General features: G+C 34.1%; 2 protein-coding genes across 8 annotated transcripts in view; both read left to right on the forward strand.

The window, feature by feature from the left end:
• Positions 1-2,749, forward strand: part of LOC138333435 (intersectin-1-like) — a 56,886-nt gene extending 54,137 nt beyond the window's left edge. For 6 of the 7 annotated variants that reach the window (XM_069281820.1, XM_069281811.1, XM_069281850.1 and 3 more), the window contains exon 45: positions 1,614-2,714. In XM_069281820.1, coding sequence (XP_069137921.1) covers positions 1,614-1,768 — 155 coding nt within the window. In that variant the 3' untranslated portion in view covers positions 1,769-2,714. Of the gene's footprint in view, positions 1-1,613 lie in introns of all 7 variants that reach the window. The other variant, XM_069281869.1, reaches the window with a different exon arrangement.
• Positions 2,750-12,582: 9,833 nt separating this feature from the next.
• LOC138333474 (cation-independent mannose-6-phosphate receptor-like) overlaps positions 12,583-19,645 on the forward strand; it is a 39,350-nt gene continuing 32,287 nt past the window's right edge. The window contains 7 exon segments of the mRNA XM_069281880.1: positions 12,583-12,720; positions 12,722-12,780; positions 13,892-14,177; positions 14,538-14,802; positions 15,348-15,565; positions 16,374-16,536; positions 18,239-18,443. Of these exon segments, the coding sequence (XP_069137981.1) occupies positions 12,598-12,720; positions 12,722-12,780; positions 13,892-14,177; positions 14,538-14,802; positions 15,348-15,565; positions 16,374-16,536; positions 18,239-18,443 (1,319 nt within the window). The 5' untranslated portion in view covers positions 12,583-12,597.

A 19,645-nucleotide genomic window follows, 5' to 3' on the forward strand; every position in this document is an offset into this window, starting at 1 on the left:
TCCCAGGGGCCTTAGGGGCGGGGCCAAAAGGGGTCAAATAGGCTAAAACTTCAAAAATCTTCTTCTAAAATTCTGGAACTGGTAGAATCAAATACTCTTCATAGATGGAAAGGTCTTAAGGTCATTTACAAAAATTGTGAATTATATGACCCTGGGGTCTCATGTTTCCCCCTGGGGAGGGGGTCAAGTTAACTATAGTTTATATAGGAAAAAACACATATATGAATGTTTTTTGCTTATTTTTCATAGGAAATTAGTAAAACTGGGTTAGAATGTTTAGCCTGAGATAGCATTTTATCGTCATAACCATATTGGTCCTGGCTGACCTCCAGGGGCCTTAGGGGCGGGGCCAAAAAAGGGTCAAATAGGCTAAAACTTCAAAAATCTTCTGAATTCACAGATTTGATGGAACCTGATACTCTTCATAGATTGGAAGGTCTTAAGGCCCTTTACAAAAATTGTGAATCTCATTGCCCTGGGATTTCAGATTTTCCCCTGGGTAGGGTGTCAAATTTACTGTAGTTTATATAGGAAAAACACATTTATGAACATTATTTGCTTTGTTTTCATTGGAAATTAGTCAAACTGGGTTAGAATTATTAGCCTGAAATAGAATTTAACACCATATCCATATTTGTCCAGGCCTCAGGCCGACCCCCAGGGGCCAGAGGGGCGGGGCCAAAAGGGGTCAAATAGGCTAAAACTTCAAAAATCTTATTCTGAATTCACAGATTTGATGGAACCAAATAATCTTCATAGATTAAAAAGAGAAATTTATGAAATGACTGACATTGACTGACTTCTTATTTGGTTTTGTTGTTTAACATTGGCAAATTGGAATTTTAAGCATAAGGTTTGGTAACATAATACACTATCAAAATCAAAAACAAAAAATAAAAAATTCTAAAAGGTTCAACTTTAAAGTTTATTCTAATTCGTAAATACTTTTTACAGATTTGAACCAACTTTGCAATGCTTTTCTGTAGCAGCACACAGGTGACCGTCAAGGCCTCTTGGGCCTCTTGTTTTACATTGTACAGTCGGTAGATGTTGACTGTTCTGTTTTAATAAAAGAATTAAGACAAAGTGATCTCTTGTGGAATACAAACTTCCCATCCATCATACTCCCAAGGGTTACTAACACTGTAGTTATATCTACCCCCAGAATATGTCATAGTAAAACTGAAGGCAGTTCAAGATAATAGAACTGACTAATCACAGGCCTGCAGAGACTTCTTTGAAGGTTACAGAGACAGCGATGTTGAACCTGGGAACCAAACTACCTGTTTCATCTGTGGTTGCACACATCTAGCTTTCAGTTTTGCTGACATACCTCATGGGTTAATATAACAGCAGTGATAGAAACCCCTGGAATATTGAGGATTCAAACTTCCCTAATTAATAAATAAACAATTGTCCAACTTTTAAGTGTTAAAGTTAAAGACAAATTAAGATCTCCCAGACTGAATAAAATAAAACTAGACATTGTATGTTTGATAAGTTCAGTATTTACCAGCAGGTAATGATGGCAGATTTTGTTGAAGTGAAAATACGAAAAGAAGGGGAATACAATTTCAATCCTTATTGACATACAATGTGACTGTGTTGTACAGATTTCCTGGGACGGACTGAGATTTGTGTGAAGGAAATAATGGACGAGAATAAAACGACTAAAGGACCAATCACGAAGAGGCTACTATTACACGAGGTGAGCTCCGGGGAAGTGTTGGTGAAGCTAGACCTGCAACTGTACGACAAGGACACGTAACAAAGGGTATTAGCTCCAGACATTGCCGTGTAATGTTACTGGGTCTATAATTAATTTGAAACCTACATCAAGAAACTTTATAGATGTGATGTGTCTTAAACTATATATTTTGGATCAAGTTTCTTACTAGACTTTGTTGTTAAGATTTTAAGATTTTTAGGGGGAAAACCCACATAAAACATGTTCAAAATATTTTAAATAAGTTGAAATATTTTAAAATCCTCATCTGATTATCAAGATTGTGATATTAATAATTTTTTAGGTCACCTGAGACGAAGTCTCAAGTTACCTATTCTTATCGCCTTTTGTCCGTCTTCTTCCATTGTCCACTGTGCGTCGTCAGTCGTGCGTCGTATGGCGATAAACAATTTACTTTTTCGACTTCTTCTCCAAAACTACTGAACCAAATCTGTTGAAATTTTGCAGAAACCTTCCATAGCCAAAGGTCAACCGAAATTGTGAATTATATAGTCCCAGCTCCCCAGGGGCCTGAGGGGTGGGGCCAAAAGGGGTCAAATAGGCTAAAACTTCAAAAATCTTCTTCTGAAATTCCAGAAAAGGCAGAATCAAATACTCTTCATAGATTGAAAGGTCTCAAGGCCCTCTACAAAAATTGTGAATCATATGAACCTGGGGTCTCAGGTTTCCCCCTGGGGAGGGGGTTAAGTTTACTTAATTTAATATAGTGAAAACACATTTTGGAGCATTATTTGGTCATTTAGGGCCCCGCATCGAGATGCGGGTGCCCTATAGTAATCAGGTTGTCCGTCCGTCTGTCTGTCCGTCCGTCCGTCTGTCCGTTTTTTTTCTTTTGCACATTAATGATGGAAGGGAGTGGAGTATTTTCCCCATATTTTACATGATGATTCCCCATCCATCCTAGATCTGCTTGGTAATTTTTCAGGCTGAAATTAAATTTAAAAAATCGGCCATCTTGGATTTTAACATTTAAAAAAATCACAATGTTGTTGCTCTTAACTGATAAACATTTTTGTTATAACATTATAATGCAAAGTTGTTCAGAATTAAACAAGGAGTTGACTGTCCAAAGGTAAGGTCATGGCCAAGGTTACTAAGTCAAAGGTCAAGGTCAAATTTATTTGAGTTAATTGTATGCTCTTAATGTAATGTTAGCTTGGAATCAGGATTCAAGTTAAATACTTGGAAGACTTTTTCCAAAGAATTATAATAATGTACCATCATCGGTTTCCCAATTAATGTTGACATTAATTATTTATTAGCAACATATAGCTAACACGGAAGAATTCGTTGTCAAAATACTACTTTTCCACTTAAGCACGTCAGACACATAGCGGGGCCCTTTCTGACATGTCAGTGTTCTAGTCATTTATAATAGAAAATTAGTTAAATGTTGCCAAAATTATCCCTATGAAATGGCCATTGAATCCTATTAACAAATTTTCCATGACTGACTCCTAGGGGCCTTTAGAGGTGGGGCCAAAAGGAGTCAAATAGGCTAAAACTTCAAAAATCTTCTTCTGAAATTCTGGAACTGGTAGAATCAAATACTCATTCATAGATGGAGAGGTCTTAAGGTCCTTTACAAAAATTGTGAATTATATGACCCTGGGGTTTCATGTTTCCCCCCTGGGGAGGGGGTCAAGTTTACTATAGTTTATATAGGAAAAACACATTTATGAATGTTATTTGCTTATTTTTATAGGAAATTAGCCAAACTGGGTTAGAATTTTTAGCCTGAGACAGCATTTTATCGTCATATCCATATCGGTCCTGGCCGACCCCCAGGGGCCTTAGGGGCGGGCCAAAAGGGGTCAAATAGGCCAAAACTACAAAAATCTTCTTCTGAATTCACAGATTTGATGGAACCAGATACTCTTCATAGATTGGAAGGTCATAAGGCCCTTTACAAAAATTGTGAATTTCATGGCCCTGGGATCTCAGACTTTCCCCTGGGGAGGGGTCAAATTTACTATAGTTTATATAGGAAAAATACATTTATGAACATTATTTGCTTAGTTTTAATAGGAAATGAGTCAAACTGGGTTAGAATTATTAGCCATGAAATAGCATTTTAACACCATATTCATATTCGTCCTGGCTGACCCCCAGGGACCAGAGCGGTGGGGTCAAAATGGGTCAAAATGGCTTAAATTTCAAAAATCTGAATTCACAGGTTTGATGGAACCAGATACTCTTCATAGATTAAAAAGTGAAATTTATAAAATCACTGACACTGACTGACTTCTAGTTTGGTTTTGTTGTTTAACGTTGGCAAGGCAAATTGGAATTTTAAGCATTAGGTTTGGTAACATAATACACTAACTATCAAAATGAAAAAAAAAAAATTCTAATACGAAGGTTCAACTTTAAAGTTTATTCCGATTCGTAAATACTTTTTACAGATTTGAACCAACTTTGCAATGCTCTTTCTGTAGCAGATTTCAGGTGACCGCCAATGCCTCTTGGGTCTCTTGTTGTAGTTAAAACAAATTTACGTTTTCAATGGAAAATTCTTTTTTTTTTACTACCAAAAGAATGTATCTCAGAAGGTCCAAAGAGGTAAAATATTACTAAGTCATCATGTTCTTTGCCCCATATTTACTATTTGAAGCCATTCGTATCCTACAGACACACATTTATAAGGATCCAGTGTTATCTGGTATACAACTTTTAATATTACTTATTTGACCCATAAGTTACTTTGTTGTTATATAAAGACTAGTCTTCCTATTAGAGATGACCTGGCCCAAAGCTGATCGTGAAACAGTCTTTAAGTTTTGCCCTAGCCAATCACTGATGACATAATAAAAAGTTACATCATTGTTGATTGCCGAAGCAAAATGTTCATTCTAAAATTGTTTTGTTGCTGGTACATGCATGTGTCAGAAAGGACTGTTAACAGCAAAGACAAACTTGGGTATATGTGTACATATGGTTTATATTTACAGTACCTGGGTAATTGTAAAAATTATCTCATCAACAATAGTGAGAGATACTTCTGTCACTTCATAGCCTAGGAACATACAAATGTATTGGTAACTACTTCTAGTTCTTACGAGATGTGTCTCTAAATCAATAGAAAACTACAATGGCTTCCTTAAATAGATATAGAGGGTTATTAGCTCAATCACTTGATTGTTGGACATTTTATTTCTCTTTTGCTAAATAACTTGAGATTGTATCTTTCCTGAAATGACCAGTTAGGTAATGACTAAAAACTTCATAATCTCCATAACATTTTGTTAGTTTGAAAAGAAATTATTTAACTTGATATAAACCTTGTTGTTAAGCTGTGATCAGCCTAATCACCTTTTGGACAGCTAGCTCCCTGGTGTCTGTCTATGTGTCAATGATAGTTTTGATTTCAAAGACACATTTGAATGATTTAGAGACCTTTTAGGTGATTTAATTTTATCATTATATATTAAACCTGAGTTGTGCTATGGTAATATAGGGACCGTTTAGTATCACATCGACAAAAGAGTCCCTAAAAACAATTAATAGGGTTTTCAAAATGGAATTTGACAGAAATGATATTTAGATAAAATTTTCAGTATGGGTTAGAGTATTCTTGTGCTGGTACACATGAATGATAGATTATCACTGTGTCCTCAAAGTTTTACTTTCGATTTCAAAATCCAGAGAAATCTACACAGTATTTTACACTACAGTTGGTGCGTCTTAACTATGTGTAAGATCAAACAACTTTGTATTGTGTCAAGTGAGTTACCTCCCCTGATTGTAAAGTCATTGTTATTGCATTTATTTTGATATGGCCTGAAAGAAATCCTTATTATAATGTGTTGGTTTTTTAATGTGTGGTATAGCTTATTCCTAAGGTATGATAAGTTTTATATTTTTGTTTTGTATTCATGTTTATACCAGATTAAATTATAAACTGTTTGAAATTTACTACCATATGCATCATTTGCTTTAGATTTAACTTCAACAAACTTGCTAAGCCTTGAAATCTTCATGTTTATTTCACTTCTCCTATTAGTGCACTAATTTAAGGTGTTATCTCGCCAACAAATAGTATATTGTATCAATTAATAACAAGGACTGGCAACTTTTTTTCTCCAGTTACATAATATTATGTTACACTTTTACTGCCCTTAAACAATTATTTTCTTATTCATCTTAAAAGTCCAAAATATGAAAAAAAGTTTGTTTACATTAATTCCATATTGAATAAAATATGTTAACTGTGCTAAAATCAAAATTACTTATATTTTTTGATTGGAGGTGTTAATTAGACTGTTTACACTGACTCAATGCTATCTATGTATTATCCAAATAAATAACATCTTTTGATTTTGATCTGTCCGCAGTGTAGCTCTTTAAGTAAAAATGTGATAGTTAGATACTTCTCTGTCAAAACAGATGTTCTTTATGTAACAACATATTAGCCCCAAAGTTTTTTTTACATGTCTCCCGAATCTAGTGTTCATTCTTCATTACCATCAGCTCTGCGTCCCATATACATGTATATTAATGGAATTGTCCTCTGTTTATAATCCTATACCATTCCACTTCTTCATTCCTGTCCTCACATTTTGATCACTATCCTCACCTTCTTTTAGCAAAATTTCCCAGTTAATGTGTTTGGAAAACTTCCGCATCATTTTCTTTAGAAATGTGAAGTGCTTATTGTTTTGACAATATTGTAGTGTAATTATTAGTGTGGATATGGTAAATCGGTAATAATCAGTAAACATTTTTCATTGGTTCTTTTTTTATATTATGAATACCCAATATTGATAACCATTGATTTCTATACAGGATAATTAATTACTCTGACATGACTTATTATGCTAATTGTGGGTTCTAGTCAGCCATGAGGCAAAATTAATTAAAAATACTCTTCACAAAATGTTTTAAATGATCTTATCACAAAGAGTTAGTACTTTGTGTAATTGTGTCATGATTAATATGTCACTTCAAACTAGCATTTTACCTGATATTTTGATGGATAATACGTAGTTCAAATGCATTTTCTTGATTTCCCTTTGTTTCCTTTTAAATACCTGGGATGTCAAGATATTAAAATATTAATTTTAATCTTATGTAGAATTTAGATAATTACAGAAACAATGTTATATCACCTAGGAAATAATGTGACTATTATTAGAGTGTATGTGTGAAATTTTTGTTATGGCGAAGTGAAAGAGGTGCATTTTATCCTAAGTTTTAAGGGGTTCTTACAGTGAAAATGTAATTAATTATTGGATTTATTACAAAACCCAAACTTCTAGTCTAAATGGGTACAATGATTACAGCTAAATACATATACAAGTATATTAAATATATCGGGTTTGTATTTAAAATTTTATTTTCTATTATCTATAATATGAATACATGTATTTTAATTTCACATAGTCCTATTTTAACTACTTTTGGACTTGTGCAAAATATGTAAGTCTTTATTGCATTTTCTGTATGTCATCAATATTTTATCAATTATTGTATTTTGATTGAGTTAACATATCATTCCTCTAATGTGTTCTGAATCAATATTGCGCTAATATTGAATTTAATTAACATAATAAGAACGGGTACAGTCAACCATAGATAAGATATACCGGTAGGTACTAAAGTCAAAACTTGATATCGTGAAGTTGATGTGGCTATAAGAAAAATCACTGAAACTTTTCAAATATTCAAGATAAGTCATAGTTAATCTCCATAGTGTGTTTACTAATGAAGTTGAGTGTCCACTTGAGTGAAGTCTTGTTGAGGCGTGTCAGGTTATCAGAGTTTGAGATAACACGCTGTATCAGATTTATAAGTAACATTGTAGTGTTGATACAAGATCAAAGTGTTTGTGACATCCTATCAATATTCCTAATACAATTTCTATCATCTTATTTTGATTCTTGAAACTTTAGATTTATGAATGCTTTTTTTGGGTATGTAAGTAATATAATTAGTGTTTGAATTGGGTTTTATTTCATAATTTTACCTATTTTTTTTTTTTTTTTTTTATTTATCTCTGAGCCTAATTCCTGAATGTCTTTATAACATATTTTACATTTATTTTTTCTGTTTTATTTGTACTTTGGTTTTATTTTTACATTCCCTTCCTAGCGGCAGGTTCACTTTCAGAATGATACATATGTCATATAGATAAGAACTGATTTTTTTGTGACAGCTGATTTTTTCTATAGTGATGATCAGATAACAGGATATATTGGTACCATACCTGCATCTAGTCCAAATCATTCATTTTGATTAAACAATTGCTAATTGTTGATGTGAATTTATGAACCTCCAAGGCTTAATTAGTATTTTGATTTTCTGTAAAATTTACAGCATGGAAGCCCTTGGTCATTATACATTGTGATTTCCGTGTAATGAGAACTTTTCAAGGGTTTAGGAATTACCTCCCTTTTACAATAATTAACAAAAATACACTGGTTAGGAAAGTGCATTTAAGTTTTGTAATTCATTGTTTATTTAAAGATAAGCCATCATGGATCTCACAAACAAACAAACAAGTGTTTACATAGTCTGACAGTCTTCCCATATTATCACTTCTAAGTCATTGTTTAAGTTGTGTAAGTTATAAGGCTAAAGGTTTGGGGTTTTATGGGAATTCGGAATTGCATGAACTTATGTTGAGAAGAAATGAAATTTTGTTATCAAACCAGGCCCCGATTTCTCGAAACAAACTTAAGTCAAAAACTGACTTAAGTCATAAATTTTCATATAAATTACATAAGGCGAAAATCTTAAGTTTTGACTTAAGTCTGCACTTTTGTTTCGAGAAATAGGGGCCAGGATCTTAAAGAAATTATAATGTTTTGACTTTTATTGATTTTTTTTATTGGAAAATTGTATTACTTTCTGACATATGATATTTTTCAAGAAAACTGAATAAACATTTACTGCACATTAATTTATATAAAAGAGTCACATGTGATCCATTTACAATGGTGAAAGCACAAATATTCTACCTTTTCTTATAAGTTTAAATCAGTTTTACATTTTCACAGAATAAAAATTGTTTATATCTGTTTTGTTTTTGTACTCTCTCTCTGATATGTGACATCAATGGCTAAAAAAGAACCTTGTGGAACTATGTGTTTTTGTTGGGTTTTTATTATCATTTAAATAAATAACATGTTCACAATATGTTATTGTTGATTTTCCAGTCCACTACTCTATCTTAATTGTGATATATTGAAAAGACCTTAATAGTCCCACTTTCGTGATAATATACATGTATTGTACATGTAAGATGAAAATGGCCTTTAATCACATTATTGTTAGGGAAGCATTTTGTACAAATTTTGGAAAATGGGTTTTGCTAAGATAAACTTGTTTTTTGTACTAATTGAAGATCTGAATGATTTGAAAATCTGCTGCAATTTTTTTTTTTTAAAAGCATCTTGAACAGAACTTGTATAAATTTTGGCTCTGACCCCCTGGGGCCAGGAGGGGCGGGGCCCAATAGGGGAAATAGAGGTAAATCCTATAAATCGCTACTAGTCATAGAGTTCTGCATGGATTGTAACCAAATTTGGCCACAAACATCCTGGGGAAGGGGAACAGAACTTGTATAAATTTTGGCTCTGACCCCCCGGGGGCAGGAGGGGCGGGGCCCAATAGGGGAAATAGAGGTAAATCCTTTAAATCGCTACTAGTCATAGAGTTCTGCATGGATTGTAACCAAATTTGGCCACAAATATCCTTGGGGGAGGGGAACAGAACTTGTATAAATTTTGGCTCTGACCCCCCGGGGCAGGAGGGGCGGGGCCCAATAGGGGAAATAGAGGTAAATCCTATAAATCGCTACTTGTCCTAGAGTTCTGCATGGATTGTAACCAAATTTGGCCACAAACATCCTTGGGGGAAGGGAACAGAGCTTGTATAAATTTTGGCTCTGACCCCCCGGGGGCAGGAGGGGCGGGGCCAATAGGGGAAATAGAGGTAAATCCTATAAATCGCTACTTGTCCTAGAGTTTTGCATGGATTGTAACCAAATTTGGCCACAAACATCCTTGGGGAAAGGGGAACAGAACTTGTATAAATTTTGGCTCTGACCCCCTGGGGGCAGGAGGGGCAGGGCCCAATAGGGGAAATAGAGGTTAAATCCTATAAATCGCTACTTGTCCTAGAGTTCTGCATGGATTGTAACCAAATTTGGCCACAAACATCCTTTTTGGAAGGGAAACAGAACTTGTATAAATTTTGGCTCTTACCCCCCAGGGGCAGGAGAGGTGTGGCCCAATATGGGAAATCGGAGGTAAATATTCAAATTCCTTCAGAAAAGAAACAATGAACCTGTATTCAGAACATGACTTGGCATTACAAACCAGGTGAGCGATACAGGCCCTCTGGGCCTCTTGTTTTTTTAAAGCATCTTGAACAGCTAGGTATTGTTAATTGCAAAGCATCATTTATAAAACTAAAAATATAGACAATAAATTATTTCAAACTATTTAAATGTAAATTATTTTAAACTACCATATTATTTGTGTTACCATTTTATTTTTATTTTCACATTTTTACAACAAAATCTTTATGTATCTACTTTTCAGATACATTTTTTTTCTTCCATCAAACCTAAATCTAAAACTCTTACAAAAAAGCTTTCATGTCTCTCTAAACTTAGTTACACTGATCTTTTATAATTACAAATGTAGTCTACCTACCTGGTATGTACGATGTATTGAATTTTAAATATATATATTATAAATAGAAAATAAACTTGCAGAATATTTAAGTACCAAGTAAATAAGGAAAGTCTCAAAATATGCATATGTACTTTCTTTTTGATATTTTTATCTCATTTACAGTTTATATGTGTACTTATAGCATCTTGTAGAGAATTTGTTTGTGCTGTGTATAAAAGTTTTATTTGTAAATGTGTATAAATAGGTAGTGATGTAGGTTGTAGCTTTCTTTGGACCATTGTTCTACTGACTGTATGGTGCAATATGTATAGCTGGTCAATGTAGTGGACAATGGTCATGTGACATATTGACAATAATATGGAATATATGATGTAAATAAAACAAATATTTTTAATTCTGTTTTCTGTTTCTTTTCTTTTACATAGACTAAAAGGATATTGTAATTGGGTTGCTTTCTTTTTGATTTACCTGTTATCAGTCGTGATTATTTAAGGACTGATAGGATTTGATGGTAGTGTTGGAAAGCCTGAATACTCTGAGGAAAACCACCAACCTAAATCCAGGACCTACATAACAACTGCCTCACATCTTGATTCAGAATTATGCTCACCATAATTGTCTTGAACTGCTTGGGTTTGATCCGAAAAATATTTTTTTTAAATTTGGAAAAATGATATACACTGTAGTGGAATATAATTATTGAGAATGAAAATGAGGATTCAAAATGTAGGAAAACTTGTCATCAAAGATACTAAAATGAGACAGTTTTATATAGTCAAACCTCATTAATAACCTGAAGGTGGTTGAGTCATGGTTAAACTTTAGAACTATTTGGGTGTAGCCAAACATTTTGTTGCCGTCACCAACAAAAATATGTACTTCAAAGTAAATCAGTTAACAATTTAAGTTGGGGTTAAAAGGATTTTATACTATTTGGAGACAACGCAGAAATTGCTTGAAACAAGAATGGGTAGTTGCAATGGCCTAATTGAAATTGTCAATGTTATGTCATTTCTAGATGTATATTGAAATAAGTGTAACAAGCAGGTTATAAGAAACTGCTGAAGCAAAAAAAAAGAAAAAAAAAAACAAAAACGCTTGCATAAGTCTAAAAAAAGGAGAAAGGAGAAACGAAAAAAAAAAACATGGTACGACTTAACAATAGCCGACTAACTGATTTATTAAATTCTTGGTGGTTCATCTGCTAGTGGTGTTACCTGGTCACTGTTGATTAACCAGGTCAAGTACAATAGTCAACCACCTGCAACCTAAATTTAGTGTACAATGGAGTAACTCATACCTAATTCTGAAGAATTAAAGCTATGTGTAAGTACTATATATCATGGCTGCTGTGATGAAGCATTAAGACTTGGCATGAATTTCCAACCAACGGTCATTATATACATGAATATATTAGAAATGCTCTGATTTTTCACTAGCAGTATTCTCATTGGCTAATAAGTAATAAATGGTTACATGATATTTGATATAGGCCCTATAGTATATCAACTTGTTTCCAATTTTAGAAACACAAAGTCAGTATTTTTGTGTGAACCTTTTTGGCCCATATTGAGTTCTTCAGGGTTGCATCCTATGGCCATCGTTTTTCTTCCACATCAGATAATACTTTTGACATTTGTCAAAGAATTTAAATATCTAATATAGAAATTGATGGCCTTTGATTTGGTTCATATGGTATTAGACCACTCAGGTAGAATTTGAAATAGTTTAATTCTACAAGGCGATATAAAACAATATGGATAAATATTGACTAATGAATATATAGAAATTGAAACATGCCAAGTCCTTGTGGTCTGAAGAAAGTACAAGCTAAATGTGATTTCAAGTCTATAGATGGATGGGTCGAAGGAACTAAGTATTCAATGTTTCATGATTTTTAGTTGATTTACCATGCCTTTTTCAAAAAAGTCTTGAGATAATAAACAGAGATTTAGATAGTATAAATCTCCTATGTCTCTGTCAAAAACAAATGCAAAACTTATCAGAATAAGTCAAATCTATTTTCATTTCTATATTTTCACATTTGATGTCAGTATATATTTAAAGATTATAGCTATGTTACCTAGTGTAAAAAATAGTTGAAAAATGGCAAAGAAGACTGTAATTTCCCGCCAACGAAAATGTTGTCACGTGACTGATCTTGTGACAGTCATGTGTTCATGCGCAAAACTTCCTGTGCACACAATCATGGCGGCGGCCAGATCGAGGAAGAAAACAAATGCCATGTCTTGTTTACGTAGCGTATCTGCAGTCGCCTTTTGCCTGGCAATTGTTCTACACAGAGGGAATTGTGATCAAACACCACAAGACTGTGTTTTTGGCGGCGGCTCACTGTGTTTTTGGCGGCTCGGACTTCTCTTTGATAAAGAAGTAAGCACATTTATATCGTTGACTAATCTTCTACTTCATTGCTCAGCTGATCAACAAACATGGTGTTACACACAACTAATAAGTATGGTGATGCATGGGTAGGCCTATAGCATTACAGAAGGATTTTCCGGAAACATCATATTAAATCAGTAGAGCAGATACTTTACTTTTATGTACACTTCAAATAAAAATTTGTTGTGGCAGGTCTCATTTACATAAAAGCTTATATGCATTTGTGTAGCCATATTATTACGTAGCTTTTGTGAAGTATCACTTTTAGGCCATATAGCCTGGTCACTTGAACCCGGTTAAGATAATTGTGTGACCAATGCATGAAACAGGGGACATGGTTCATTACTTAAGTACTGAAAAAATTATGAAACAGAATTAGGACATGCATGATTAATAAGTGTACATTATAGTTCATTGCTTCAAATGATGTACGTTGAAGCTCATGAGAATATGGTGCAAGGCTTGAATGAGCATTTGTGTTGTGCAGATGTAGGTATTCGACTTATTTATTTTAGTTGCACAGATAAACATGTATTTAAAAATTTAAAGTTGATGGTGTTATGTATCAGGTACTTATCAATAGCAATTAATAGGCAATGAAAGGTAACAGCATCTAATACGGGGGTTTTGAGATCCCAAAATGATGTGGGTAAATTTAAAGTACAATTTACTGTTGATTAGTCCAACCTTCCAGTGATTATGACGTTATAAAGATCTTTCCAAATGATGTTGTCATAATTACTGCATGGTGGGACTAATCAACGGTGAATTGTACTTCACTCGTTTAGGGATATCAAAACCCCCGTATTACATGAAGTTTGAGCACCAGTTGATATAAGCCTCACTCTTTCATTTAGTCTAGCCTAATGATTGATTAATACAATGTATATAATATAATGATATCTCCTTTCTAGTAAAAAATTTAATTCTCTGGTAATTCTCAAAACTTAACAAGGCTTCAAGAGAGGTCCTATAAAACTTTCCATAAAATAATACACAATGTTTAAAGAGAACTCTTTTAAAACGTTCCATTAAATGATATTAAACAATGTACTAGAGCCGTCTTACTATTAATGTACACTGAACTATATCTATACAGGTTCAATCCTTGGCCGATGGTATCTGAGGATGGGAACACAACTTACCAGATCAGTCTCTGTGAGGCCATCAAACAACACCAGAGTGGTGACTGTCATGATCAGACCTCTGTCTGTCGGACGGTTAAGGGACAACCACCAAAGTCTTCTGGTAATTTTACACGAATCGTAGCAGCGGACAACACGCAAGTCTCCGAACAAACGCTGGTATTACAGGGGGATGCATGTCCAGAGGTGGACAATGGTCATTATGCTACCATGATCACATTCCAGTGCAGTTTGAATGTGGTAAGAGTTAATGAATAGTTAGTTACATTGTAATAATTTGATTGTAAAAAAAAGGAATCCGTTGTTTAGGTTAATGTAAGTACACCAGTTAAATCAATATATATGAGTTAACTTGGTCGAAACCCCAATAGAATGTGTTTTTTATCTTGGACTGAATCCTTTCATACTTTGTAGGCTTGTAGCAGAACCTTTAGTTTGCTAAGATTTTTCTAGAAGGGGAATATGCATATATATTATGCATGGAAACTTATAAGCTTCACAACATAAGTTTTGTGTAAAAATTTAGTTTTAAATTTGGTGGTATGGCTATCATATGCATATTTTTCAAATTGCATTTGTATATTTATGAAATAATTTTAGGGCCTGGGTTCTCCTGAATTCCATGTATACTCGTTGTGTACAACATACGTACTGTGGAGAACAAACATCGTATGTAACGACACAGAGAGAGCGGTAAAGGAAGTACCTTGTTATGTGTACGACCAACACAACCAGAAACATAATCTTGCACCACTCACAAAGAAAGATGGTGGCTACCTAGTGTCGTCCGAGGAAGGATGGAACTTTTATATAAATGTGTGTAAAGACATAAAAGGAACCACAGAAATCCCCGGTGGAGTCCCAGGTAAGAGGTCAAGATTAGGTCATAGTTCAAGGTCAAAGAACTATTTATACAAAAGTATGTTCACGCTGTAGATAATTTTTTCATCCTAGTTCCTGTATTGTATGTATTTTGTTGTGCGTAGAATATTGAATTTAGTACTCAAGATGATTTAATCATGAAAATAAAAATGTGAGTTCAAGTATGCATTTATCCTCAAATTTTCGTATAAAGTGTGCCAGTGCAATTTTCTGACTACTTTTTTTATTTAAATTAGATAAACATTGCATTAATTGATGTGAATTCAAATTTGCAGATCTTAACGTTTATTGTAAACAGGAAATGGTCTTTATAAGCTGGAAGTTTTGGTTTAGGGGTTAGTTATCCTTTTACAGTATCGTACTACAGTCCGAAAGTTATTGCTGCTCAAAATTTTATACACCAGGAGATGCATGAACATGTAGAGGACTGATATATATAATTTGTAAGAAGACATTCACTTAAAGGTATAGCTCATTCTCTTGAAATCAAGTCATGTCTGATTCAACATTTTGTTTTATCTACAACAGATGAAAAAACGAAAAATTGTCCCCCAGGAGCTGGTGCTTGTCAGATAAATTCCCGTGAACCCAGTCATGCTATTGGGATGGGATTCCCACAGGAGCGGCTACAAGCCACTTCAGGAGACAACAAGTTCCTGTTACACTACAGCACAGACCAGACTGTTGATGGATGTACCACCAACCCCTCCACCAGCATTGAGTTTAGATGTCCGAGCGTGGGAGGGGTAAGATCAGATTTAAACAGATGTGTCAATACGGGGATTTTGAGATCCCAAAACGACCGGAGTAAAGTACGATTTACCATTGATTAGTCCCACCTTCCAGTGATTTTGATGTCACCAAATTCACGTCAAAATACATATAACATTGTATAATCACCCCTGAAGGTGGGACTAATCGATGGTTAATCGTACTTTACTCGTGTCGTTTTGGGATCTGATAACCGCCATATTCATTATGAATCTGTATACTTTATGAAATCGTTTTAATATTGAATGTTACGAAATGTCATTAAATATAACAAAGGCCTTTTACCACATAACTGGCCCATCCAGCTACATCATACAACCATGTCATAAATATCGTAAGACACATGTGTAATAACACTCTTATGACATCACATGTAGTTTCGACGTCATAATCTATATATGACGTCGCATGATTGTCTCAGTAGATGGAAACGTCACATCCGAGCCAGATTTCAACTGTTTTATATAGAGACCAAATTTTAAGTTTTTGTTCTATTTCTATTAATAATAGTTATGTGATAAATAGAATCTTGCACTAGTGGCTATGTAATATGAAATCCGAAAGGCTCGTGGCATATCAAATTATTGAACTCGTCTGATAAATTTCATATCACATAGCCACTCATGTAAGATCCTCTATTTTTCTTTGGTTGAAATTTGAAAACTGTAACTGGGAATTGTGAATTTTAAGTTGCATATTCTAAATACTATTTTAACTATTTGATGTTTTCATATTTCACTCGTTGAATGTCATGAATGATGAATCTTATTGCCTATTTTTCAGGGAAAAGACCCGGTGATGGTGGCCGACTTTAACTGTCAGTACCATATTGTTTGGGAAACTGAACATGCATGTTCAGAAATTGATATCACAAATACTTCATGTCACCTTGTCAAAGAATCTGGCAACATTGACATAGATCTGACTCCACTCCAAGTGTTCCCTGGTGAGTTAATCAGCAGTAATATTAGGTTTTTAGTATTATTTCCTAGGAATCGGAAAAGGTGAAAAACATAGTAAAATCCATTGTATCCATGTTATATAGAGGATTCCGCTTATTTGAATAAGTCATTTTCCAGAAGAAAAGATGCAAATAACTGGAGTATTCGAATAGGCGGAGATGACATTTTGCACCTTCGTTTAACCCCACACATACATATTTATTGTATGTATGTGAACAGGCAAATAGATATTGTTTCGTTTACTTGATAAATACGTAAATTATTTACACTTAAAACGAACAACAAGTAATTATTTTCAAAGTTGTAGATCGATTTTAATTGTTTAATAACAAAAAATATTCAAATATTAGATTCTTGTTTACGTTAGATCGACACGTGAATCTTTGAGAAACAGCTAAACGATTGATATCAAATGCAATAACTAAACAGGATTGAATTTGTGTCTACAATTCTGAACCTAAATAATAAACAAATTCACGTACATTTGCCTGGCAAAATGAACTTACGATCGTGATTAAACTTCAAAGTCCCAATCAACTAGCAGTGTTGTTTTTACACATGTGTATGAATTCGAAAATAGCGGCAGGTGATGAAGCCATGCGTTCACTGGACCTTAATGTGTTTTGAGAATTCTCCTTGTATTGTTGATCTATACGGCGAATAGCTTGACAACATTTCAGAAATTAATGCATATTCAAGTAGCAATGAAACAACATAGCAATTATCTTTTGTATCCATAATATTACATACGAAACTTGCGGTAGTCATTGCACGCCGACTTTGCATGCTTTTATGTCTCGTTCAACGAGACGCTTGATACGCACATGTCTGTCGTAGTCAACAAGACTCTGGTTGAACGAGACTACTCATGAATGGCGATTGTTGTAAGGAAGCATGGTTTCTCCAACCGATCGCGAACTAAGGTACGTTACGTTAATAAATAAACATATTTGAAAGTGCAAATGCTTTAATTAGATGTTTGAGTCAGTGATTATACTAAAGGAATGATCTACCGCTGCTGATGTAAATCGTAACAGCGTCGAATACCTTTGCAGATTCATGCATAAAATAACAAGCCATATGATAATGTTAATCTGTCACCATGATGATTTCTAGTAAAAGCGAAGTATCTTGAAACATATATCGGCGAATTTCGCTAAAAATATATTGCAAAATTGCAAAATATTCTATTTTATTTTTAGAATTTCTCAAATATTTTGTTCAAATAACAGGAGGTCATGTAAAAGTCTATTCAAATACACGGAGTTGAAAAACAAAGATAAAGAAGGAAAAAATCGGGACCGCAGAATTTTATGCAAATAACCGAAATATTCAAATAACCGTTATTCGATTATGTGGAGTCCTCTGTACTGGTTAATGCATATACCTACCAGGGTAATTTTACTGTCTTTTTGCCATATATATAAAAGAATTCCTACTAGTATGCTAGTGCAATATTTATATTTATGACCTTTTGTGTACAAACAATTTTATCGATGTGTTCAAATTACTCCTAATATATCTTAAAAGTAATTCTTTGTTACATCTTAAGAGAAATAATAGTAAAAAAAAAAAACCTCTAATGATGAAAAAAATATATAAATCCAGATAACATCATTACAGGTGAAAATATTTATATGGTCATACACAGTAGCTATACCTAACCAAACCTTATTTGTTTGATAGCTGATCGTAAGTACCAGGTAACAGTACCACCTACCACCAAGGGTGGGGACTACTACATCTACTACCTGAATGTGTGTGGAGAACTGGGTATACAGTGTCCCGACATGAACCACACACGAAACGTGACGGCCTGTCAGACTAAAGCTGGCGACTCAACCTACGGCCGTGTTATTGGAAAAGATACACTTGGTGATCAGAGATTAAGGTATACAGTAAAACATTTATAACAAACCTCTGGGGACCTATAAAGTTACTTCGTTATAAGCATAGTTTGTTATACACATATTATAGATATGTCATAGTAACATTGGTGAGGAATGAAAATTACTGCATTATGACTGTGAATTCGACGTAAGCATGTTAGTTATAAACATGTTGCACTGTACTAGATATTTAGTATTGTACAACTAAATGCAGTTTATAGCCTTGTTCATTCTAATTGTATAACTCAAGAACCTGGTGACTACTATATGTATAACGGTATTTAAAAAAAATTGATCCTACTCTGTAACATGCTAGTATTTCAAGTTAGAGATGATTGATTCTGACTGCTGAAATCTGCTTTGTTGCCATGGTAACAGCATACTTGAAGTATGCTTACCAGTGGCGTAGCGCCCGTGCATGCTTGCATGCTCAAGCATGCGAAAAATAATCTGACTTACATTTTCATACAGTCAGAAAAAAACACAACATTTGAAAAAACGTAACACTGCAGAATATAAATTACGTATAAATACATATGATATGTTCAACTGTATGTCATCCTCGATATTCCAGGGGTTCCAATCACTTACGATCTCTACACCCCTGGACTATCTAGTAAAACTAGAGGCAACAGAATAGAACAGGTAATTTAGTCATTTGATGTACATCAAAAGAGCCGTACAACGGTATACTGTGGTTGACTGTGTGACTTTGATGTTAGATGTCGCTCTCTCTGTAGTCTTCAAAAGAAATCTTTGCAGGCCTGTGATTGGTCAAATGTTTTCCGCTGAACTGCCTTCAATTTCACAATGAGATAGTCCAGGGGTGTAGAGATCGGAACCCCTGGAGTATCGAGGATGACTGTATGCCTAACATAACGTTGTGCACATTTGAAAGACTTGAAGATTGGCCATTCTGGAAATTTATTAGAATAGTCTATATATTTCCGGTTAACACGTGCATTTAGTTCTTACATTTGATTGTTTTAATCTTGTCGAATACAATATTAGACTTCTTCACCAAAATACCTCAAGCAAATGTGGATTTTGAATCGGGAAACACTTACGAATACCAAAATAAACAAAATCGCATGAAAAGTTAGAAATATTCTAAAAACATATAACTATATTAAAATGATAGCAAATCAACTAAAATAGCAATTGCAACATGTTCTTGGCCAAAGTGAATTTTTCCATTTCAGTT

The sequence above is a fragment of the Argopecten irradians genome, chromosome 1, assembly GCF_041381155.1.
Source record: "Argopecten irradians isolate NY chromosome 1, Ai_NY, whole genome shotgun sequence".
NCBI classification, from domain to species: domain Eukaryota; kingdom Metazoa; phylum Mollusca; class Bivalvia; order Pectinida; family Pectinidae; genus Argopecten; species Argopecten irradians.